Source organism: Magnolia sinica, chromosome 18 (genome assembly GCF_029962835.1).
Source record: "Magnolia sinica isolate HGM2019 chromosome 18, MsV1, whole genome shotgun sequence".
Lineage (NCBI taxonomy): Eukaryota > Viridiplantae > Streptophyta > Magnoliopsida > Magnoliales > Magnoliaceae > Magnolia > Magnolia sinica.
The window spans coordinates 35,452,100-35,476,006 of record NC_080590.1 but is presented as its reverse complement, the minus strand read 5'-3'; the positions used below and the strand labels follow the sequence as shown (position 1 = coordinate 35,476,006).

General features: G+C 38.5%; 1 protein-coding gene across 3 annotated transcripts; it reads left to right on the top strand.

Annotated features, from left to right (window-relative positions):
• The first annotated feature begins 2,817 nt into the window (after nucleotides 1–2,817).
• On the top strand, nucleotides 2,818–22,219 carry LOC131233029 (dolichyl-diphosphooligosaccharide--protein glycosyltransferase subunit 4A). 3 transcript variants are annotated; one of them, XR_009165041.1, is made up of 3 exons: nucleotides 2,818–2,955; nucleotides 21,695–22,126; nucleotides 22,201–22,219. XR_009165041.1 is itself a non-coding variant. In XM_058229593.1 (2 exons), exon 2 carries the CDS (start codon nucleotides 21,695–21,697, stop codon nucleotides 21,806–21,808), a length of 114 nt encoding a protein of 37 aa, XP_058085576.1. In that variant the 5' UTR covers nucleotides 3,044–3,074; the 3' UTR covers nucleotides 21,809–22,013. The 3 variants fall into 3 exon arrangements, 1 of the variants encoding a protein (XP_058085576.1); XM_058229593.1 differs by lacking the exons at nucleotides 2,818–2,955; nucleotides 22,201–22,219 and adding an exon at nucleotides 3,044–3,074 and having other exon boundaries at nucleotides 21,695–22,013; XR_009165042.1 differs by lacking the exons at nucleotides 2,818–2,955; nucleotides 22,201–22,219 and adding an exon at nucleotides 17,844–21,231 and having other exon boundaries at nucleotides 21,695–22,013.
• Nucleotides 22,220–23,907: the final 1,688 nt, after the last annotated feature.

The following is a 23,907-nucleotide window of genomic DNA, read 5'->3' as shown; positions in this document are numbered from 1 at the left end:
AACACCACCAAACGCTTGGTGCTTACCAAATTCTGCATGTTGGCTTATAAGTTGGGAATCATGTGTAGTGTACTGAGAAGCGTCCGAATTAAATGAATAAGTGTGGCATGATCTATTACTTCTGATCAACTACAATTCTCGATGCCAATTATATATCATGTGATCCAATTGATGAGCGGATTAGATACTGTTCATGTGAGCAAATTTGGCACATGTGATCCATAACAACTAGAGAAATGAATGTCGTATGTTGGTCATACTTGTGATTATTAATGTACATTGTTCATCATTCATGTAGTTCTCACCATTGATTGCATGTCCCATAAAAATTCACTCTTATTGAAAAATCTTACTTCAATGGTTAGATAAATGAATACTTATATTTATCATATTACAAATGATCTAATCATTAATTTAAACCATTCGTCATCTAGCTCCACTCTTTATTGCTAGTCACAGTCAAAAAATTCAATTTTATTGAAAAATCTTACTTCAATGTTAGATAAATAAATACCTATATTTATCACACTACAAATGATCTGGTCATTAATCTAAACCATCCACCATTTGACTCTACTCTTTATTGCTAGTCACAATAAATAAATAAATAATAATAATAATAATAAATCACTTTTGTCAAATATACTTACCCACCTATTTAATGGTTATGAAAATGGAATCTATTATTGGGGTAGACCATCTATCAAGTGGGTCCTAACTTTGGCTGTCCATCCCTCTAAAAATAATTACTTTTTATTGTATGGTCCAGTCAATTCATTCTATGCTTAGGAAAATGGATGGCTTATATCAACAATATTACAAATGGTCCAATCATTTCTACACTAATTATCATTTAGCTTTCAACCTTAATTTTTTTTCACTTTAAGAAAATCACTTTGGCTAAATGATCCTAATCTCCGAATCAATGACTAGGGAAACTATTGGAATGCATTGATCATGTTACAAATGTTATGATATTTGATCTTATGACATTTATCATTAGGGCCCACCCTTAAATGCCCATCCATCTAAAGAATCACTTTGATGGGATGATCCCAACCTTTCAATCAATGCCTAAAAAACTAACAATTCACATTGATCATATTATGAACATTTGAGTTATTAATCAATAACATTCATCATTTGGATCTTACTTTTGATTGGCCATCCTTCCAAAAAATCAGTTTGGTTGGATGATCACAACCTCACACTAATGCCCACCAAAATGAATTATTAATCTAGACTTTTCATCATCTGGGTCTCACCTTCATCACTTAGCTCTATGGGAAAATGACTTGGGCTTAATGATCCCAATCTTCCAATTAATGTCCAGGAAAACAGACGGTCTATGTTAACCATGCTAACAAATGTCTTGATCATATATCTATTATATCAACCATGTGAGCCCCCATTTGATTGCCCATCCATCTCAACAGTCACTCAGATGATTCCAATGTACTGTCAATCTCCAGGGAAAATGAACAGTCCACTTTGATTACACGAAATGGTTTGGACGTACTAACACCACACGTGTACAATACGAATACAGTAGATCTCTACGAAATGTCGAGCATATCATTCGAATTACAGGGCTTTGTCTCTATGAAAGCCGTTTGGCTTGTGTACCACACACCAACGATATAGGGAAGCGAATTGGCCGGTGTACTGCACACCAGCTATATAGCTGGTGTATTGACGTCAGCAAGTTCGGTGGGTCCCATCATGAGGTAGGTGTTATATCCAAACTGTCTATCCATTTTGTGAGCTCTTCATAAGGATTGGGCCGAAAAATAAAACAGATCTAAAAATCAAGTGGTCCCCACTGCAAAAAGCAATGGGGGATTGAACGTCTGCCATTGAAACCCTTTTGGGTTTCACATAAGTTTTGGATAAATATAAAATTTGTCTTTCCTCTTCATCTAGGTCTTTGTGACCTTATGAACCGATTGGATGGAAAGTAAACATTACAAGTGCGCCCTACTAAATTTTTAATGGTGAAAATCATTATCTTCACTGCTATTTGTGATGTGGTCCATTTGATATTTGGATATGATTCATTTTTTGGATATTACTCTAAAATGATCTCGAAAAATAGATGAACGGTGTGGATATAATAAATACATAAATATGGGGCCATGTTACTTTGATCTCCTCTGAACCGTTCATACAACTTGAGCTCGAAGAGCGTCCGCGCTCGTACTCGCACACACGTACCAACACCAGCTATATACCTGATGTGTGGTACACCAGCCAATCCGCTTCCCCGATACAGCTGGTGTGGGGTACGAGCCGTGTGAAGATGGGATGTGGATTCGCTACGGACAGATTGAATAGCAAGACTACCTACTTAAGTAATATATTAAGTTATGTGAACCTCACTCTAGTGTATATGTTGTATCCATCCATTTCGAGAGATCATTTTAAAATGTAATTTTGAAGGATAAATGAGGCTATGATACGCTAACGTTGAACTTTCCCATGGTCTCATTATGTTTATTTGAGATCTAACCTGTTCAACACGAAAGAAGGTAAAACATAAATATTAGCTTGATTGAGAACTTCTATAGCCCCTAGGGAAGGTTTTAACTATATACAACGCTCTCCCCCCTTATTTCCTGTGGTGGGTCTACTAAAGCTTTAGATTTGACTCCTTTGTGTCATACTCCAGGATAATGATCTTTTCAAAAGGATTGACGGTGAGGATACAACATATACATATACACCATGGTAGGGCTCAATGAACTTGGTGACGGCACTTCAGCATATTCATTTTAGAGCATTATCCAAAAATTAAATCGTATCCAAATCTCTACCCACATAGCTTGCTGACGTCAATACATAAGCTATATCGCTGGTGTGTGGTACACCAGCCAATCCGCTTCCCTCTGCTCTTCTTCTTTAGTCTCTCGTCCTCGAAGCAAAAGAGAAGCGAGCGTTTTTCGGCGATCGTATAAGGTAAGGGTCATCTCGCGCCTCTCTCTCTCTCTCCCTCCATTCTGTCGTCCTCCGATCTTCATTTTCAATCGATTTCTCCAATTTTCGGCTCGGAATCGATCGATTCTGTCACTTTTCTGGTAAGATTCTTTAATCCGATGGTCGCCTTTTGTTAATCGGATTCGACATTAGAGCTTCGATTGCGTTGCTGGGTGTTCTGGACAGATCAGAGCTGTGATGGATATGCTTTTCCTCTTCTCATAGCCTTGATTGGATTTTGACAGATCTGTGTTGTTTTTGTTGGTAATGATTTCGATGTGCGCTAGGATTGTGTGTTTTGGCAGGAGGATCCGTTTGATATTGCTTAGGACAGATGTAGATCTGTTATCTGCCACTACTCACTGTTCGTTTTTGTTTGATGATTTTTTTTTATTTTTTTTGTTTTGTTTTATATATGATTGCTGTTGGATTAGTTCGGTATGATCTGTTTGAAAGACGGGTTATATTTAGTGTTTTTTTTTTTTTTAAAAAAAATTATTATTTAATAATGCGAATTCCCACATTGAAAACCGCAGAGGATTGATTTGATAAAATCCTGATAAAATTGGGAGTGGATGCCGATCAAATAGGACTGGCCAGCTAATCTGTCCGATATCTTGAACAAATGGAAAAGTCGCCTGCTAATTAGATGAGCTGGTCGAGACAATGTAGTGTGTGCAAGTGATTGATGCAACCAAATGGCCACACATGCCGATTAGTCAAGATTTGAAGAAAAGGCCCCCATCTCACGCGAGCATGCTCAGCATGTGTGCATTGTTGAGCTTCCTCACAGTCTTGCATTCGTGATCTCTAGCATTTGGCTAGATGATTGTTGGGTCTTTTTCCGCAATCTCGTTCTTTTCTTATTGATTTAAAGAAAAAAGATGTCATGGATAGGAAGATGTTCGCATGTATCTTGCATTCGTGATCTCTAGCATTTGGCTAGAGGATTGGTGGGTCTTTTCCCACAATCTCTTTCTTTTCTTATTGATTTAAAGAAAAAAGATGTCATGGATAGGAAGATGTTCTCATGTGTCGTGCAATTATCCCTATTTGGAATCCCTATTCGGACTCCCATGCCTTTCCATATCCATCATGCTATTCTTATCCGAGTTACTTTGACGATCAAGATCGCCATTCATATCACCTTGAATCATACCCATTTTCATATGTGCCTTATGGTGATTCTTTTCAACGACCCTCCCCACATGTCAGTTATCCAAAAGCATCCTATCGCACGGAAATGCCGGTGACGCCTAAAAATATTCAAAAGATGTGGAAGGAGAACTTACAGGAGGTCAAGAAGGAGCTTAAAACATCTAATGAAGATATTACAAATGAAATCAAGGAACTCAAGAAGTTTGTGAGAGCTTGCTTTGAGCCCTTAATTGAATAAGAAAAGCTTTATGGGCTTTAATATGTTTGATCTAGCATTCCAAGGAATGACGTGTTTATAAATAGTATAGCAATCCAAAAGGAATCCTCCTTTGGATTGGTTGATGGATCAATGGTCAAATTGGAGGAAATTCAAGTAATGCCAAAAGATCAACTGATGGATGATCCAATTGAGGAGACTGAAGGCTTAACATATATGGACGATCCGGTGGTCAAAGAGATGGATAATACTACAATGATTGACAAAATCCATAGAGGTTAACATAATAGTACCATCTCAACATCAATCAAGGTATGCAAATCGAAAGCGGACTATGACGAAGGGGCCACAATCGACGTCTAGAACGTAGAGGGCCAACGAGAAGCAAAAGAAAAGATGGTTCACGTTTCAACACCATATTATGCACCGGCTACCCTTTAGGCCTGTAAGTCTCCCCAATCAACTACCAGTGAAGCCGAAGAAGATGCTACAAACGAGGATCTTTGTAGGAGATTATGACTACCAATTTAAACTCGAGGACGAGTTGCTTTCGAAGCCGGGTGGAATTAATGCAACCAAATGGCCACACGTACCGATTGAACAAGATTTGAAGAAAAGGCCCACATCTCACACGAGCATGCTCCGCACGTGTGCACAAGAAAATGCTCACTTTCCCTTTTTAGCTCATCACTACTTTCCATTTCTTTCAAATCTCTAGATTAGGAAATTCCGGCATGGGAGTAATTTTAGATATTTCTTATTTAAGTATATTCTTATTTAGGCACTTTCTTAATTACAATGCTTTGTTATTTAGGTAATTTTCTTTTTTCTCAGATTTTTAGATTCCATGGCTTTTATTATAGATTGTAAGGTTTGATTATAAATAACGCATATGGCCCATGGAATAAAACAAGTTGAATGAAATTCTCTCTTATGAAAATTTCTTATTCTCGAAGGGGGGGGTGATGTCTAGTTTAAGACTAGAGGATTGTTGAGCTTGCTCACAGTCTTGCATTTGTAATCTCTAGCATTCGGCTAGAGAATTGTTGGGTCTTTTCCCGCAATCTTCTTTTTTTTTAAAAATAAAATAAAATAAAATAAATATTGATTTACTTATTTTCTTTTCGTGGAGGCCATAGGCCCTATTTATAATTAAACCTTACAATCTGTAATAGAAGCTATGAATCTAAAAATCTGCAAAAATAGGAAATCACCTAAATAACAAAGCATTATGATTAAGAAAGTGCCTAAATAAGAAAATACTTAAATAAGAAATATATAAAATTATTCCCCTTTCTAATATAAAGATATGAAAGAAAGAGGGAATTTCCTAATCTAGAGATTTGAAATAAAAGGAAAGTAGAGATGAGCTAAAAAGAGAAAGTGGGCGTTCTCTTGTGCACATGTGCAGAGCGTGCTCACCTGAGATGGGGGCCTTTTCTTCAAATCTTGATCAATTGGCATGTGTGGCCATTTGGTTGCATTAGTGATCCAGGGTTCAATCCCTAGTAGTGGTACCTTCAAAAAAAAAAAAAAAAAAAACCTAGAGTTGAACCACCATAAAGTGTTATTAATTGTTTGTTAAACTAGTTTGGATCATTGTTTTTAGGTGAAATAGTCTTTGACATGATTACAACTGAACTTTTAATGGCACGCGTGGTCCAGTTTGTGATGTCATTTTTGGAGTTAAAATTCCCCATCTGACTTGGACAGGATCATCGGATTCCTTCCCTCCTCCCCGTGGAGCAGCCCCCATGCCCCGATCAATTTTCTTCTGTAATATGCTAGCTCTGTATCGGTCTCCAGGCCTTTGTTTTTAATAACGTCTGTCATTAGCGATAAACAAACACCATGATGATGGTTTAGGCTGATTTTGAACTGGCGGTTTAACTGTTTTGAACTGTTCTGCTCCCTTCTCAGATGTCTAAACACGTACTGTTAACATTCTGTATGGTTTTTATGGTAATTTAGTTTGCTAACTGATCACCTACAGCAGGTTGTAGGTTAACCTACAAGTCTACAACCTATTTAACCAGTAGTTTGTACTGAAATTTCTGATATTTTTAGGGGAAAAATTGGAAACAAAATTTCTGAAGGCAAAGAAAGTCATGTTGTTGACCCAGTTATAGACTTGTAGTTGATGGGTCCTTTAAGTTCATCCTAGCTTATTGAAAAAGAGAATTTTGTCATAACCTAAAGAAATAACCAACGATGATATTCTTCTTCTTCTTCTTCAAAAAAAAAAAAAAAAAAAAAAACCTTATGATGATGGATTATTGTCTTTCATATTGACGAGAAACTTATAAATGGGAGGAGAAGATTTTGTCCATTGCTTTTATTCCTTTCTCCTATCATGTTTGAATGTTTAAAAATTTTCTTTTATCAAATGTAATAGAGACACCAGTAATTTGCTGTTGCCAATTTATGATAGAAAAAAAAGGAGGTCATGGCATGCGCTAGGTTGTAGTTGATTAGTCATTTAAGTTCATCCTAGCTTATCAAAAAATAAGTTCATCATAACCTGACGAAATAACTTACGGTGCTAGATTTATGTCTTTCATATTGAGAAGAAACTTATAATCAAGAGCAAAAGATTTTATTGATTTACCTCATTCCCCTATTATGTTTGTATGTCTAAATTCTTTTTTATAAAATGTAATAGTGATGTTGAAGATGTGTATTTTCTTTTTCTGCAAGCTTCTTCTTTTTTTCTTTTCTTTTTTTTCTTTTAAATATATTTTTTTAATGCCTTAAAATACAAAGATGAAGTATCCGGTCTAAACATTAAGATTAGAAGTCCAAAGTGGACCCACCCAATGTGTTATCAGATTTTAGATGTGACCTTGGATTGGCACCTTGATTGATGCAGGACAATTAACCACTTGCTCTAAAAGCTCGAACTGTTAGAGCATGACGAATTAATCCCTTTATCTCATAGCCCAGGCCCCACATCTCATGGGTTAGGACCTTGGCCGAACCCCCCTCGTGGGCCCTAAATCACATGGGTACCGCCTCACACGGGCCACCCACCCCGAGTGTGTCCCCGCATCCCACAAGATACCCTACTCGAGCCTGGTGTGAAATGCGCATTAATCACCCCCGGTGAGGAGTTTCGAACACGAGACTTCCCTCGTGGGTCCCGCCCACCCCGAGTGTGCCCCTGCATCCCACAGGCGACCCCACTCGAGCCCGGTGTGAAAATGTCCATGCATTAATCACTTCCGGTGAGGAGTCTCAAACACGAGACTTCCCGCTCTGATACCAATTTGATGCCACTTGTTCTAAAAGCTTGAACTGTTAGAGCATCGCGAATTAAACCCTTTATCTCATAGCTCAGGCCCCACATCTCATGGGTTAGGACCTCGGCCAAACCCCCCTCGTGGGCCCCAAATCACATGTGTATCGCCTGACATGGGCTGCTCACCCCGAGTGTATCCCCGCATCCCACAGGCTACCCCTCTCGAGCCCGGTGTGAAATGCGCATTAATCACCCCCGGTGAGGAGTCTCGAACACGAGACTTCCCCCGTGGGCCCTGCCCACCCTGAGTGTGCTCCTGCATCCCATAGGCGACCCCACTTGAGCCCAGTGTGAAAATGCCCTTGCATGATTGATTGGACTGAAACTTAATAATCTGATATGATTGCCTGGATAGTTAACTGGTTTGACTGTTGGGCTTCCAACTCCAGCCATTGTCATCTTAAAAACAAAAAAGAAGAAAAAAAAAAACAAAAAACTCCAGCCATTGTCTTAGTGTGGCTCTTATGCACAACTAGGGCTTTCTTCCTTTCCCTTCTTTTCTTTTCTTTTCTTTTTTTTTTTTTTTTTGGGCTTTTGTACAGCAATACAGCTTGCAACTACTAACTATAGTTGTGTGTGGTTCTTATTTTTCAAGATGTCTCTAAATACAAATTGTATGCTATTTCTGAGTTACGAATAGAACTAGAGCTATTGTTGTTTACACCTGACCTGTCACGGCCAGATCTAATGAGTAAGATACGGCCATGTGTCAGCACACTTGTACGAAGGCCAGAAAAGGTACTCACGGAGCATAGTGGAGAGATAGTAAGGATCTGAGATACACCTCTGTAAAAGACGCGTGTCATGACAAGAATGCTAAAACACCCAGAGACATGTGCACAACCGAAACCCTAAAAGCGGTCATCATAATACATAGGCTGCACATACGCAAAGTGCCCAGAGACTAGAGAGCATGCGTAACTTAGCGCAATGCAAAGGCGGTGATATCTAGTGACATGTGACCAGATTTAATTGGCCACGTGCAACTGCAGACCTCTAACCGGTGCACTAAGACAAGAAAATTGTCTAAAAACAGAAACAAGACCACACATAGTAACATAATGGTTGGCTGGTCCCTTCTCAAAATAGAAGCATATCAAGCCAAGATCGCTAACTAATTAGAATGTCGATCCCAAAAGTCAAGGGACCATACACAAGGCCACCACCTAACCCAAGTCTACAAAAGTAGCATAGAACGAAGAGCTCCAGGCATTCGCCAATTGAATCAAACAAGTCTCTTTTTAGCTTAACGCTACCTATCAATCTTTCTTTCTACATTAACGCCTATCTTAACTTAGCCTGGCGTAGTTTTACCTCTTCATTTCGATCCAACACCATGTTGCAACAAGTTAAATTGATTAGCGTTGCTTAGTTTAGTTTCTCCACTTAGTACATACACGACCCCGTTGTTGGAATCCCTAAATCGCCAAGTTCTTAGTGATTTCCTTAGTCACAACTAGTGTTCGAAGTGTCGGTATCGCTACAAGTTCCGTTGGCTGGGGATATGGAAACAATATCGATATCGCCGATAATATCGCTGATAACCGGAAATGCGAGAAAACATGGGAAAATTGGTAGAATTTTCAGTGAAACTTTAGGAGATGCTAAAATACACATATTTGCATATTTAGGAATAAAAATTTGCAAAAAGAATGTATGCACAATAAGTTTCCATGTAATGGAGGCTTAAAAGCATATGTCGTTGTAAGAAACAGTCTAACCATCCCATCCATCCCATCCATCCCATCTAACCATCCAATCATCCATCTAAAAATCCATTGGTATTGTAGAATATCAATAACTCACGATATTTTGCTAAGAAATCATCAACAACTAAAAAGGAAATGAAAGATTGTGGTCTTGATATCGCGCATGTTCTGGTAATGATAATATTGAGATATTATTAATATTAGCAACGACAAATTGAAGACTGCATGCAACAATGTGCTCATGAAATAATTGAAATAATTTTTTTTTTTAATAAACAAACTTTCTGTGATATCTCTACGTTGACGATATTATTGAAATATCGCCAATACACTTGTGATACAAGCGTTACGGTGTCACCTAGAATTTACATAGTCGAAAATATTGGTGATACATTGGCGATATCGATACAGTGGCAACACAAGCTATGCTTGGAATTTACACAAATGAAAATATTGGCAATATTGATACGTTGGCGATACTTAGTACATTGCTTATGCTTGAAATTTCTAATACTGCCGGTGTTATTGGTATCACTACCAATGTTATCGGTATTGCCAAGCTAGAGATAACGATAATATCAGAAATATTTCGACAATATCGGAGATAATTTAAACAATGGTCTCAATATCGCTCATGTTGCGATATCGATAATATCGAGATATTATCAATGACAAATTGAACACTACTTACAACCATGTGCCCATGAAAAAAAAATTGATTTTTTTTTTCTAATAAACAAAATTTTGATGATACCAGTACGTTGGCGGTATTATTGAAATATTGTTGATACACTTATGATACAAACATTACCTAGAATTTACATAGTAGAAAATATCGGCAATACGTTGGCAATATTGATGCATTGGCAATACAAGCGACACCTAGAATTTACGTAGTTGAAAAATATTGGCGATTACATTAGTGATATTGATACGTTGGCGATATGTAGCAATACATTACTAATACCTTGAATTTTCGATACTACTGGCGTTATCAGTATCGCTACCAGTGTTATCGGTATGCTAAGCTGGAGATAAAGATAATATCAGAGATATTTCAATAATATCGAAGATAATTCAAACACCGGTCCAAACCTATTGACTAAACCATGACCTTCTCATGACCGTCCAAGTTTTGACGACTGTCTCACGACCATCCAAGTCCAAAGACTATCAATCGTTCATGGCTATCTCGCTTGCTCGAACTGCGGTCGATAATTTATTCTACATTATTTTATTTATCTGCCAATTGTACTGCATCTACATTTAAATCGACACTTGGCCTTTTATTTCCTCTTTTCTTTCTAACACTTATTTGTTTAACGAACGCAACCAAACCATCATCTTTATGATATAAGTCCTTGTCTTTAAGGCAAAAAGAACTCATCCGAAGTACTAACCTCCCCTTTATAAATTGCTTGATTCTTTGTCAATCGGTGGCTGAGTAATCAGGCCAATCTTCACAGATTTGGTCCTAATTCAGATATTTAGGCGCCTGGTCACAAGGTGTTTGGTTCGATTTGAGTTGAATACGACTCTAGCACGCTTAACACATACATTCTCGCGCGCACAATTAAAATCAGGCCATTCATTACATGTGTGGCCGTGTGTCCAAATTGAAGCCCAACAATTCCATTGTGTAATAAAATTGCATAGCACTACTCTATTCCATATGGTTGTAAATAGATAGGCCATACAATTGATATAAAAAGAGTTGGACTCTCAAATTGCTGTTTTTTAATTTTCTTATTTAAGTCTCCTCTTTATTTAGTAGTTTTGAGTTGAAGTTGGCCACCATGTGTGGACTATTGGGATTTATTTTCTTATGTTTTTTGCATTAAACGGTGCTTTTGTGTAAATTATTATAATTGTAGCCATATGTATCAGGCAGATGAAGATGATACCTTGGTTGCTGATTTATATTCAAGTTTAATTTGAGCTTGAGTTGTTTAATCGTCTTAGCACTTGTTTCTTGCATTCTAATAGCTTCTAGGTACCATGACGCCATTGTTCCAATATGACATGCTTGGAGAACAACTTTCGTTAAAGAGCTTTACTCCACTGAAATCAACCGTTTTGCCCTCATTTTCTCTTTCCAAGTTCCTTCCTTAGTACCTAAAATTATCAAAAGAAACATCATAAAAGAAGAATTCAACAAAGATATCGCCAACTACCATCTAGTAATCTATTTCAACCCCCCACAGGACACATAATCTATCCTTAAACTCTACCGAAGTTCCATATTTCCCATTAGGGTTGTTTAGATTTTGTATATTTATTTAAGGGCATGAAACGGAGAATAAAATTAACAACATCCTCCATGTTGACCCTACGTTGGACTCATGCGTTACCATGTGGGATCCACACTAATGATCTAGTTGTGTATACATGTACGACTTATGATCTGCTTGCATAATGAGTGATCATCCCAACCCACCTTAAAGCCAATAAAATTACATAATTGCCCCCAAATCTCCCTCAAGATGTTCCCAATCACACCCCATGAATGAAGGATGGCAAAAAAAAAAAAAAAAGAAGAAGAAAAAAGAAAAAAAAAAGAAAAAAAGAGAGAGGATAAAAACCGATTAGTTTGGTTGATGGAGTTGACAAAACTTTAGTGAGACTAAGGGAGGTCTTAAGTGTGGTTAGTTCCCCCTTGCACGTGGCTTTTGTTAAAGAGAGGTAAATAATAGATGGCATTTTGGTGGCGAATGAAGCCGTGGACTGTAGAAGAAAATATGATCAACCCAAAATGCTTTGTAAGGTGGATATTAAGAAGGCGTACGATCATGTTGACTAGGACTTCTACTTTACTCTTGAAAGAAAAGATTTGGAAGGAAATGGACAAGGTGCACTAAGGAGTCCATTGGATTTAGCTTCTTTTCCTATCCTAAAAAATGGCTCTCCTGCGGATTTCTTCTTGAGCTCTGGAAGGCTTTGACAAGGAGACTCTCTTTCCCATCTTCTCTTTGCAGAGTGTTGACAGCTAGAGGATGTTGATGGCTAAGGCTTCTTGGTTGGGTTATTTGAGAGGTTTGGACATTGGTAAGTTGGAAGTGATTGTGTCCCATCTCTAGTTTGCATATGACAAACTTAGATTGTTTGAGGCTTGAGCCATGTAAGGGTGATGAAGGATGCCCTACTCTACTTGAAAGCAGTCTTTTGGGTCAATTTGAGGGAGATTGTGTGTTGGCAGATGTTGCCATAAATGAGGAGAGTGTTGATTCCTTAAAGGTTTGTTTGTTTCATGCATTACATCAGTAATGTATTGCACTTAGGCAATGATGACCTTTTACGTCTCCCTAATAGTAGTCATTAGTGAACTTTGACCAACAAGGCACCTGTTTCGAAATAAGTTGATTTCATGGTAATTGCCTAAGAAAGCAACCTATTTGCATTTGGAATGGAATCGAATTTCCGTAAAAATATGGGTGAAAGCAGTAGAAAAGAATGTCCTTTTCATACACCCTCGCATACACAGACACGGTTTGGAAGGATCTCTGGATCCTCCAAAATTGGGGGAGAAGTAATCGTGGGGCCCACAGTGATGTATGTGCCTTACATCCACACTATCCATCCATCTTGACAGCTCATTTTAGGGTATGATCCTAAAAATGAAGCAAATACAAGTCTTAGGTGGACAATACAATAGGAAACAGTTGTGATTGAATCCCCATTATATGGATCAGTGTTTTAAATAGCAGTAGCGTGATGTGTAGCGCTCAACCCTCTATAGCGTGTAGCGTGAATACGTAGCGTGTAGCGTAAGCTACATGATACTTCTTTTTTTAATTTAAAAATAGGACATATAATAAATAGTGAAAAAAAAGGAAAAAAATATTAAAATGCCTAAAAGATGATTCATTTTATCAATTATAAGCATGTCCAAAAAAGTTATTAGTTATCATTTATCAAAATCCAATCCACATATATAAGCCAAATCAAATAATTATCACATCAACAACTTTCTAAGCAAATCACTTTAATTAATAATGTCTAATTGAAACCACAAGTCACAATTATGAAGAGAAATAAAAATCCCATAGGTTAAAAGTATCAAGTATAATACAAGTGTCACATTCCTCAACATTAGAAACAAAGAAAACGTGAAAAATAAAAAAATAAAAATACATTGTAGCTTACGCTACGGACGCTACGTGCTACGTAGCTGTAGCGTATGCTACAGGGGATTTATACTATTTGGGACGCTACGTAACGCTACGGCCACGCTACGGGCGCTATTTGAAACACTGGTATGGATCACTGAGATTAAGATGTAAGCAAGATTTCTCTTATGAGAGGAAATTCATTCACCTTAGAGGCCATCGGTGTTGGTGTGTTGATTGGGGGGTGGTTTTATAACCATGACCATCGTTCATTGGGTACTCATGCGGAACACGGAGATGACTGGGTGATTATCTCAAATCCCTCTAGAAGTCCACAACATGGGAATTTGGTGTATTGCGACTGCTGAAATTGCCGAGCTATTCAAACAAAATGCGGGAATTTTCAAAGTTGTAAATCCCGGGATTTATCGATGTAACGCATGAAACAAACAGGCCCTAATGGAAAAGTTTTTTGTGGGGGTGGGGGGGCTTATGTCGACCGAGAGAATGGGTTTATAAGCACGACCACCGTTCACTGGGTACTCATGCGGAACACAGAGATGACTGAGTGGTTATCTCAAATCCCTCAAGCAGTCTGCAGCATGGGAATTCGCTGTATTGCGACTGCTGAAATTGCCGAGCCATTCAAACAAGACGCAGGAATTTTCAAACTTGTAAATCCCGGGATTTATCGATGTAACGCATGAAACAAAAAGGCCCTAATGGAAATGTTGGGGTGTAGTAGCTCGAGGTTTCTGATGAAATACCTTCGCCTTATATAGGTGGGAATGCAAATTTCATTTCATTTTGGGACCCGATCATTGAATTGAAAGGAGATTGGGTGGGTGGAAAAAGTCATTCCTATCCTTTGGTGGTAGGATTACTCACAAAATCCTTCCTCTCAAACTTGTCGGTGTAGGTGTGGGCCTGGTATGAAGAAAAACTGGGTGCTTCTTGGTAAGTGATGGTGGAGAGTTTATTCTTTAGAAGTAGGATGTCTTGGGGCAAGGATTTGGTACCCTTGAGTCCCTACTTAGAATGTGAGCTCTAGCGTTTAGAAAACCACTAGGCTTATCCATAGAAGACTTGCTCAGAATGGGAGGGCTATTTACAAGAAGGTGCGTGGCTTAATTTTTCATGGTGCTCAATTTATTGTTGGCCTGGGTAAATGAGGTTTGGTTTTGGAAGGATGTGTTGTTGGCAAAGGCCCCGTTATTTTCCTTAGTGGTGAATCTTGATGCCAAGACCAAAGAGTACTATGAAATCATTGTAGATTCCATATTGTGGAATGTGTGGTTGTTGAAGAAAACCTTTATGATGATGAAGTGAGTAGGTGTGTTCACTAGAAAGCTATATGAGACGATCACAGATTCTTTGGGAGAGTATAAAAGAAATTTGGAAGTGGTTGTCTATTGGGAGATTCTCCTCAAAATTTCTATTGGTGAGACTCTGTGCTAGTAGCAATCCTCTCTATCCATGTGCAAAAGGGTGGAAAACTCACATTCTCCCTCTTGTTTGATAAGTGGGAAAAGAACAGAATTTGCAGTGTGGAAATGGATTAACTCTAATGATTATTTAATGATTATTTCCGTTGTTACTATTGAGAAATGAATTCCATTTTTAGAGGTATGTTTGTTTTGCAAGCATAAATCTCTTATTCACTAGACAATGATTACCTCATATCGTGTTCTAGAGAATTGCAAATGTGGAACAAGGCTAATGATTACATTGTGAAATCCTTGGTTTTTTTTTTTTCCTTTGCGTATTAAACAAGTGAAAACACTTTGTCAAAGGAAATCAGTTCTTTTCCTTTACTTTTCCCACTTATCAAATAGGCCACAGAGTTCAAACATTTGTGTGGACTGCCATAGCAAATAAATCCTCATAATTGATAAACACAAAAGAATCTCCTAGCTTACTTATTAAGATCATTGTTGGTATATTAAATGTTTCATCATTCCAGAGATGTACTTTTGTCATGCCAACTAGTTGCCTTCATGGAAAATTGAAAACCAAGCACAATTTTAATAGGATTCTCCACTTGGTCCTTTTGTTCACACAACAGTCCATACATGAAACCAGAACATCATGTAGCAAACAGAGTCCACAAGTTAGTGAGGTCCTAAACCGACACTGGGAAGTAATATTACTTGTCCAAGCATCTCCAAATAACAGTTTTAGAAATTGCTTGACCTACAACAGTTGCTGGCCACAATGAGTTGGCACATCCTTTCTAAGTGTATGATTGCACAAAGTTTTAAGAAAAGTGGCAACAAATTCGGGTACTGGAGTAGGGAAGTGTATGTTTCAAAATGTTTGCGAGTGTAAACGAGTAGGAAGTGGGATCAGGATGTGAGTCTAACACACAAGAAGCAACAGTGGCACCTAGTTAAAAGGATTGGGCAACTAATGGCCTGTTTGGTGGGAAAAGAAATTATTTATACTTAATTTGACATTTTCTGCTATTTTGTTTGCAAAGAAAACAGTGGATTCCTCAAAGTAATCATTAGCCTTATCCTTAGTTGTATTTCTTTGGCGTAGTATATGAGGTGACCTTTGTCTGATGAGTATGAGATTTCCGGTTTCAAAACAAACCTACCCGTAAAATGGAATCCATTTTTCGATAGTGCCAATGGAAATAATGATTAAATAATCATTATAGTTATCCATTTCCATGCTACGGATTCCTTGTAATCAAACAGGTCTTAAGGGCTTGTTTGATTGGTGGAAAATGGGAGAAAACTGATTTCCTCTAATGTAACGGTTCCCCTCATTTGCGAAAGCCAAGAGGAGTGAGGAAATTGGTTTTCATTTCCTTGGATTTCCTCAGAAAAGGGCCATTTCCCTTTTTGATTCTAAAACCTATGAAATGGAGATTTCCATGCTTTTTGAGTGACAATTCTCACTTTTGACCACCGACTGTTCCACTATTCCATTGAAATGTATGCTAAAACAAACAAGTTATGTAGTGGTTCTTTTCCAAAGATTTCCTTTCCATTGCTTTCCTCATATGTGACTAGTGTTTTAAATAGTGGTAGCATGTTGTGTAGCATTCAGCCCTTTGTAGTGTGTAGTGTAAGCTACATGATACTTCTATTTGTTAATTCAAAAATAGGAAAAAAATATGATAAATAGTAAGAAAAAACTATATATATATATATATATATATAATGCCTAAAATATGATTCATTTTTTCAAGTATAAGCATGTTGAAACAAGTTATTAATTATCATTTATCAAAAGCCAATCCATATTCATAAACCGAATCAAATCTTTATCACACCAACAACTTTCTAAGTAAACTACTTTAATTTATAATATCTAATTGAAACCACAAGTCACAAGTATGGAAAGAAATTGGATCCTTACCCTTGCTCTGGTGGTAGACTCTCAGGAGTTTCAACACCCGGTCAAGGGTTCGAGTATCCATAGGTGGTGAAATCCCACTATGGCATGAGTGTGTGGGGGTGTGTGTGCGTGTGTTAAAAAAAATATGGAAAGAAATTAAAATCCCACAAGTGTAGAATATTGAGTACAAAATACAAAATATAATTATCATTTACAAAACGCGACATACGCTATGGGGGATTTACTCTATTAATGCTATGTGTACACTACAAGGGACCTAACGCTATGTATCGTACGATATTATGCTCAATATGGATGCTATTGAAAACACTAGATGTGACATTTCCTTTCTTCATTCGCTTTTTGGTTTTCACCAATCCAAACGGACCCTTAGTTCAGATCCCATTGTGCCGAAATTGCCATCGCCTGTCTGCTTGCATGAGAGAGCTGCTAAGTTCATTAGAGGCTCATTATCCTTCTTTTACAATGACTGTTTAATGCTGGACTAAAGGTTGCCTCAGGGTGCCTTTGGTTACACCAAATATCATAAGTTTCATTATTATTCTGTCTGATTTGGTTCAAAATTTCATGAGCTTTGGTGCAACCAAACTCACCCTTGGCTGCTGGAGAGTGAGCTAACCGTATTGAAAAGCAGCAACAGATTGCATGAGTAACTAAAACTGAAGGAGTTAGTGCCTACAGCCTCTTTGATTTCCAGATTCAATGATTCGTTTAGACACTGTTGTTAAAAATGGTGTTGTAACACGGAAACTATCTTGGTCAACTGCAACTAATAAATCCTTAATATCTGCATTTTTATTGTGGCCCCTTTGCATCTTTACTTTTTCATATTAGTAAATTTGCAATTTACAGCTTCCAGTAAGGAGAGACATTCTCAATAAATGCACGATAAACAGAAGTCTACAAAACTATTTGTCAGGGAAGTGCTGCATCCTAGTTAGCCCTGGGGATATATCAATGGCCTGTGAATTGATTAATTACTAGAAGCAGGAGCAGCAGCAGCAACAGTACATAGAGAATAAGCTATTTTATTAACATATAATAATTGTGTGATTCGAAATAAAGAATGGTATACTAAGAGGAAACTTTGTGAAACTCTAGAATCAGTTCAATCTACATCAACATAACCCTATCTGACCAGACCCATTTCTGTATATGAGCTTCCGCATTTTCCTCTTGACTCGATTATACAGCATTAGGTAGCTGCCCCTTGTTGAGAATGGACAGCATTCCCAGTATATAACTTCCACCATACAGTGAAAGACTAAACCAGATGATAGTCATAGCAAGCCCTACAGTACAAATATCAAAACTTGTGTTCCATTTTATTATTATTTGAACAGCATTCTGGTTCCATTTGTTTATTAACCAGACACAGAAATTATCAGAGTAAGACAAAGGGGTCTAGAACCAGGAGGAAAAATAAATTGCTAAGCCCAAGATTCTTCAAATTAGTCAACCTGAACTACATTAGAGGCATTCTGTCCCATATGTATACCCCAATGGATCTTGTGGGTCCCTCATGGACACAATGTGAGCCCAACACAGGATATAGATGGAGCATGTTTTTATTTTATTTTTGGTTTCAGGCCTTGAAATAAATTTTAATAATCTAAACTACCCTGACTTTTAAGGGTTGATTAGACTAATGTTTACAGTAGGGGTGTTTTAGTGTTATCCTTTTATTAGGGTTTTAATCATTTCTAGGTGGGTTTCTTTGTAAAATGTTCCAGTGGACTAAGGAGTGGGCTCCTTGATTGTGTATGGGGACAGGTCATGAGTTCTGGGAACTCTGCTGTTGGGGTGTTTGTTTCGGTTTTTCTTTTCTTTCATTTCCTTTGTGTAGTTTGTTTGCTTTTCTGTTTTATAATATACTCTCATCCTAAAAAATAAAATAAAAATTTAAAAAAAAATCATTTCTAGGTTATAAATAAATGACATGTGACTTTTTTAGAGCTTGAACACTGCAAAAGTTGACAAGTTTATTTTTCTTTTCATGAATTGCAATGGTGGCATATGCTGTGATTTTTTGCATGTGTTGCTCATTGAATTTGCTATGTAGATCTTAGTTTCGCAATTAGTTTCAATTTGTTTTGATCTTAGTTTGCCGACCCCAATTAATTGGGTAAGGCTTACATGATGATTATGGTTGGATTAACTCATTATCCCACTCTTTTTAGTTATTCATTTGTACCATTCTTTTATTTATTTATTATTTTTTGCTTGCTTTAATAAATTTGTCTCACCTTTAAAAAACACTTCTTATTCTATTTTTAAAAAACCTTTTGAAGTATTATCCATAAAAAAAGGGGTTATCCAAAAAAGAAAGTGCATTGGGTTTATTTGCTGACAAATGGGTTTTAGACCAAAACCATTTCTAAGCAAATGAGTTTTGCTAGTGCTGACATCCAATCCCAACGCATTCAAAGTCATTCTCGACATTCAGAAAAGCTTTTAGAATTTTTGTTTCATGTAGAAGTTGGAAAGTAGGATGGTTATCAAGATGGTTGGTTTCCTTTAGTTTAACCGAGAAAGAGCCTGTTTTAATGCATGTTGGTGTGTGGTTTTGGGGCTATCATTTAGATATTTGCGAGGCTCTACCAATGCATCGATGATGTTTAATCATCATTGCATACATCTGATATCTTCTTGGCCTAAGTAAAAGAAGTTGAAAATCAAATTAAATTTGCTAGCTGAAAGTCATCAACAAATAAGAGGCCTCATTGAAAGGTAGAATCATTATCATGAACATAGCCTTATCTCTGCTATTTGAGGTCAACTTTATGGATCCTGTTTCGTCAAAAATTCTGGAGGCCCTATTTTTATCAAGTGAAAGCCTTGTTGTTAAAGAAAGAGAATAAACATGATCTATATCAAGAGAAGAGCCGAGGCACCTTTACTAGCTACCAGATGCACAGGGAGCTACATTGCTTACACACTCTCCTTGGAGACACACTGGCACTAAGCAACAGCCCTCGTCATGCTTGGAGATATGTCAACAGAGGTTCTCCTTGAGCTTGGAGACATGCCAGCACAGAACAGTACCCACAATGCTCAAGCCAATCAATGTGAGGGCCAACGTATGCGCAAGCCACTTGGGATTTGGAGATCTCAAACCACCAGCCTATGGACAGAGAACAAATTGAATTAGACAATCAACGGGATGTAACTAATCTGATCTAATACTCAAATTTAGAGAGCGGTGTTCCCTTGCTGCAGTTGTCTCCAGTTTTCTTGGCTCTCATTTAATCCAATTGGGCGTCTGGGAAGAGTTCCCTTGCCACAGTTGTAGCCGGTTTTCTTGCTTGTCATTTAATCCAATTGGGAGTTTGGGATCTCTTATAGGCTGCTCCAAACGACCTCATTTTTAATTCTCTCCTTATCTCTGTACATCTATCTCAACATGTTTATCTCTGCAACATTCATCCACTGTTCATGTTGCCTCTTCATTCCCAACATTCTGTCCCTTGGAGCCTAATTGAGTTACTGTCCTTGATTTTCATCAACACGTGTCTATCACAGTACTCTCAATAGTCACATCTCCACTAAATCTACATCGCTTCAATTCAATTGGAAACATCCTTCTTGTGGTCTCCGTCGTTTTTAATGGCAGAGCCAAGCTAAACAGAATCGATCACTTTCATGAATCTCCTGGCCATCTGTTTTAACTAAAACCTCACATCTAATGACAAGATAGTCTACAACAACAGCACCGTGGATGTTTGAAGAGGCACGGTATCTCCTTTAAGTTGATGAAAATGGGGCAGTTGGTGTGGAAGTCTAGGTGAGGTGAAAGAAGTGATTGTTAGCAGCCAGTCTGTTTGTCCCTAACATACCAATGAGTATCTCTACAAAATATGCTGGGGTTCTTCGGAAACTAATGCATCATATCAGATATTTATACACCCAGGGATTGATTATCAGGCAGAGCTGGGGATTTTGCATATGTTATCTTTCAATACATTTTGGTTGATATGATATTTGCTGTTAGTTGTGTGAAGAGGTTATTGTTGGGGTATTTGAAAACCCGCACTTATGTTACGCCACATGATATCATTTGAAAACTTGATCTTACTTTATGGAGTGACATGTCTTCTTGAGAAACTGTTTCTGGATCTCATCTTCTACCACACTAATAGGCTTGAATGGTAGTGGGGTTACCATGCATGTCGATGGTTGTTGCTGTGTTGCAGACTGAGCTGGTGCTGTTCTGACCATGGTCCTATTTGAAAGAGACACTCAAGCATTGCAGGAAATAAAGACGACCCATTTAATGTATCAGGACTCCATCCCAGTCAAAGTGTTCTGCCCCAATCTCAAGTTTCAACCAAACATCGGACCCACTGTCACCCAGGGGCCATGGGTGGCCAGTGGACTCCAGCATGACTTGCACACATATGGGTAAACCATATATCATGCGCCTTGGGGAGGGTTTATTTTTGGTTTTAATATCCCTTATTACCTGACTCTTCATAAAAAAAGGGGGGGGGGGGGAAAGAAAAGGGGAAAGAAAGAAGAAGAAGAAGAAGAAGAAGAAGAGAGAGAGAGAGAGAGAGAGAGAGAGAGAGAGAGAGAGAGAGAGAGAGAGAGAGAGAGATCATTTATTACAGAATATGCCAAATACTTGAAACTTTTCCTCAGTGAAAATTCATTACACCAAAAATACATTTTGATGCAAATCCTAATGTAAAAAAGCATGGCTAGAAGGCAACCTACGTGCTGAGTTACATTGAGTTGTGCTGGCAACAGCTTTCATTCCTCCACAGAAAGAGTTCCTCATCTAGCAGTCCTGCTAAAGTTGAAATTTCATTTGTCTAGTGGCGCCATCCATATATGTATTTCTGATGCTGGTTTCATTGTGCAGATGATTGACGACCAGGACTTGGGATTCTTTGCCAATTTCCTCGGCATCTGTATATTCGTTCTGGTAATAGCTTACCACTATGTGATGGCAGATCCAAAATACGAAGGAAACTGAGAATGTTTGGAATTTGTGTTTTTGTTAGCCAAATTCAAACTCGTTAGAGACCCGAATGAATGTGGGCATAATGTCAGCTTCTTACTAAAATTGTTACAATGGAAATAGTTTTGATTTTACCCTGAGCTTAGAACGCAAGAAATTGCAAGTAGGGGTCTTTTATCTGCAATTCTTGTGCATTGCTATTATGTAGTAGTTTCCTGCATATCTGTGTTTGTATTGTCCTACTTGCTGCGGGCCACTTGTTTTGAAAGAATCTGACCGTTCATCGGGCTGGCGGTCTGCATGTGGTGTGGCCAAGAAATAAAACTGTCCCAGGTATCTTTCTGCAATGCTTGTACTTACAAGTGCAATCCTTTTTAGAACATTTGACCAGGCAGCTTGATGGGCAGGTTTTTGGACCAGGATGCACATGGTGAAGCCTGACTGATGAACTGCCCAGATTGCGCGCCTGCGGAGCTGGGTGCAGGCTGTTTTTAGCATTCCGCTTTTATTTGCAGATGCATAGCATGGCCCCATCCTGGAAAAAAAAATAAAAATGATTGAGCATTCTTCTGTTCTATTTGGGGGATTAGAGCTGGAATGAGATTGTGGACGGCTTTGCAGGTGAACAGACCAGATCAGCTTTTGAAGTCTTGGCTGAGGTAGTTTTGCACCATTTAAAAGACGGTTGACTCAAAAATGTTGTGGAGAGTGCATATCCATGAATTCACACTGATCGAACAATCCTAACCTTCCAATTAATGGCTATCAGCTGTATGCTAAAGCGGCCCAAATGTGATGGGGAAGTCAGTTTCAGTTATGCTGCATCCACAGTTTGGTCAGATATTTGGACGGTTTGGATCGCTGTGCAACTACTCTGTTCATGTCCGATGAGCCACAAAACAAAGGAGGCTAGCCGAGAGCAATCTTTGTGCGGTGGTGAAGTTGAGATGACTCTTAACCATGCTCCACACCAGGCTCTGTGTAGGAAACATCTAACACTGGCAGTTGGTGGTGGTAGGTGCTGGTAAATGTCGGGTAAAAGTAAACCCATGCATCTACCACCACCAACTTGTAGGGGTGGGACCACCTGAACCAGCCTGATTTTTACACGGGTCAATGGGCGTGGCAGGCACGCCAGGGCACCTGAACTCGGCCTGACATGGGCCATGTGGGTGCGTGTTTTGGGTATTATAGAGAGGTCTCAAGTCCAACCGGTTGGACCACGACTTATGGTCCATCCAGCTGATAACTTCTAACTTACTAAGTGAATGGGACATCTAAACTGTTCAGTAGATTGGCCCACCAAGAGGGACAGTTTATGTGAAACTCAGCCCTATCCACTCATCAAGTGGACCATACTGTATCATGCTATTTATCAATGGCTACACACTTTTCTACGGTGTGGCTCACGTGATGATTGGATAGTGCTGATTTTTGCACAAGGTGATCCTCATGGTGGGGCCAACGTATTAGGAGGATTGGATGTCACAAGCACTTAAAAAAGGCTGGGTTGACCGTTAACCGGGGTCCAACCAGTTGGACTTGAGAACTCTATTTTAAATTTATAAATGAGAAATGCTTTAACGCTTTTAGAGCACTAACTATATATACATTAAAAAATAATAATAATGCTGAGTAGTATTTGGACATTCTTGCCTCCTCTGCCGATGGTTTTCTTGTGTGAGAGATTTTAAATTAAGTGGGGGAGTATTTTGGCACCATGAAAAAGGGGGTGGTGTCTAGCGTACGGTTTGAGATTTCACTCAAGAAAAGTCACTGACGGCCTAGATTTTCCGTGCACCTTTTCAAAATCTCTCATCACGTTTCTCTCTCACTTTGAAAATCTCGCCCACCATTTCCCCATTTTTTCCTCTTGGGATTTGAGGATGCCACTTTCCTGCAACCGCGTGAGCTGTGGGGCCCACCATGATGATGTCCATGTGACATCCATCAGTTTCGACAGCTCATTTTAAGGCCATGAGCCGAAAATAAGACTGGTCCAAAACTTAAGTTGCCACTGTATATGGGAAACAGTGGGATGGATCACACACCGTTGAAAACTCGCTGGGGACCACAAATGTTTTGGATCAGGATATATTTGTGTCTGACATTGA

Bases quoted from the DNA above. Each gene is read 5' to 3' on its own strand.
- LOC131233029 (XM_058229593.1), top strand. From the start codon at position 21,695: ATGATTGACGACCAGGACTTGGGATTCTTTGCCAATTTCCTCGGCATC.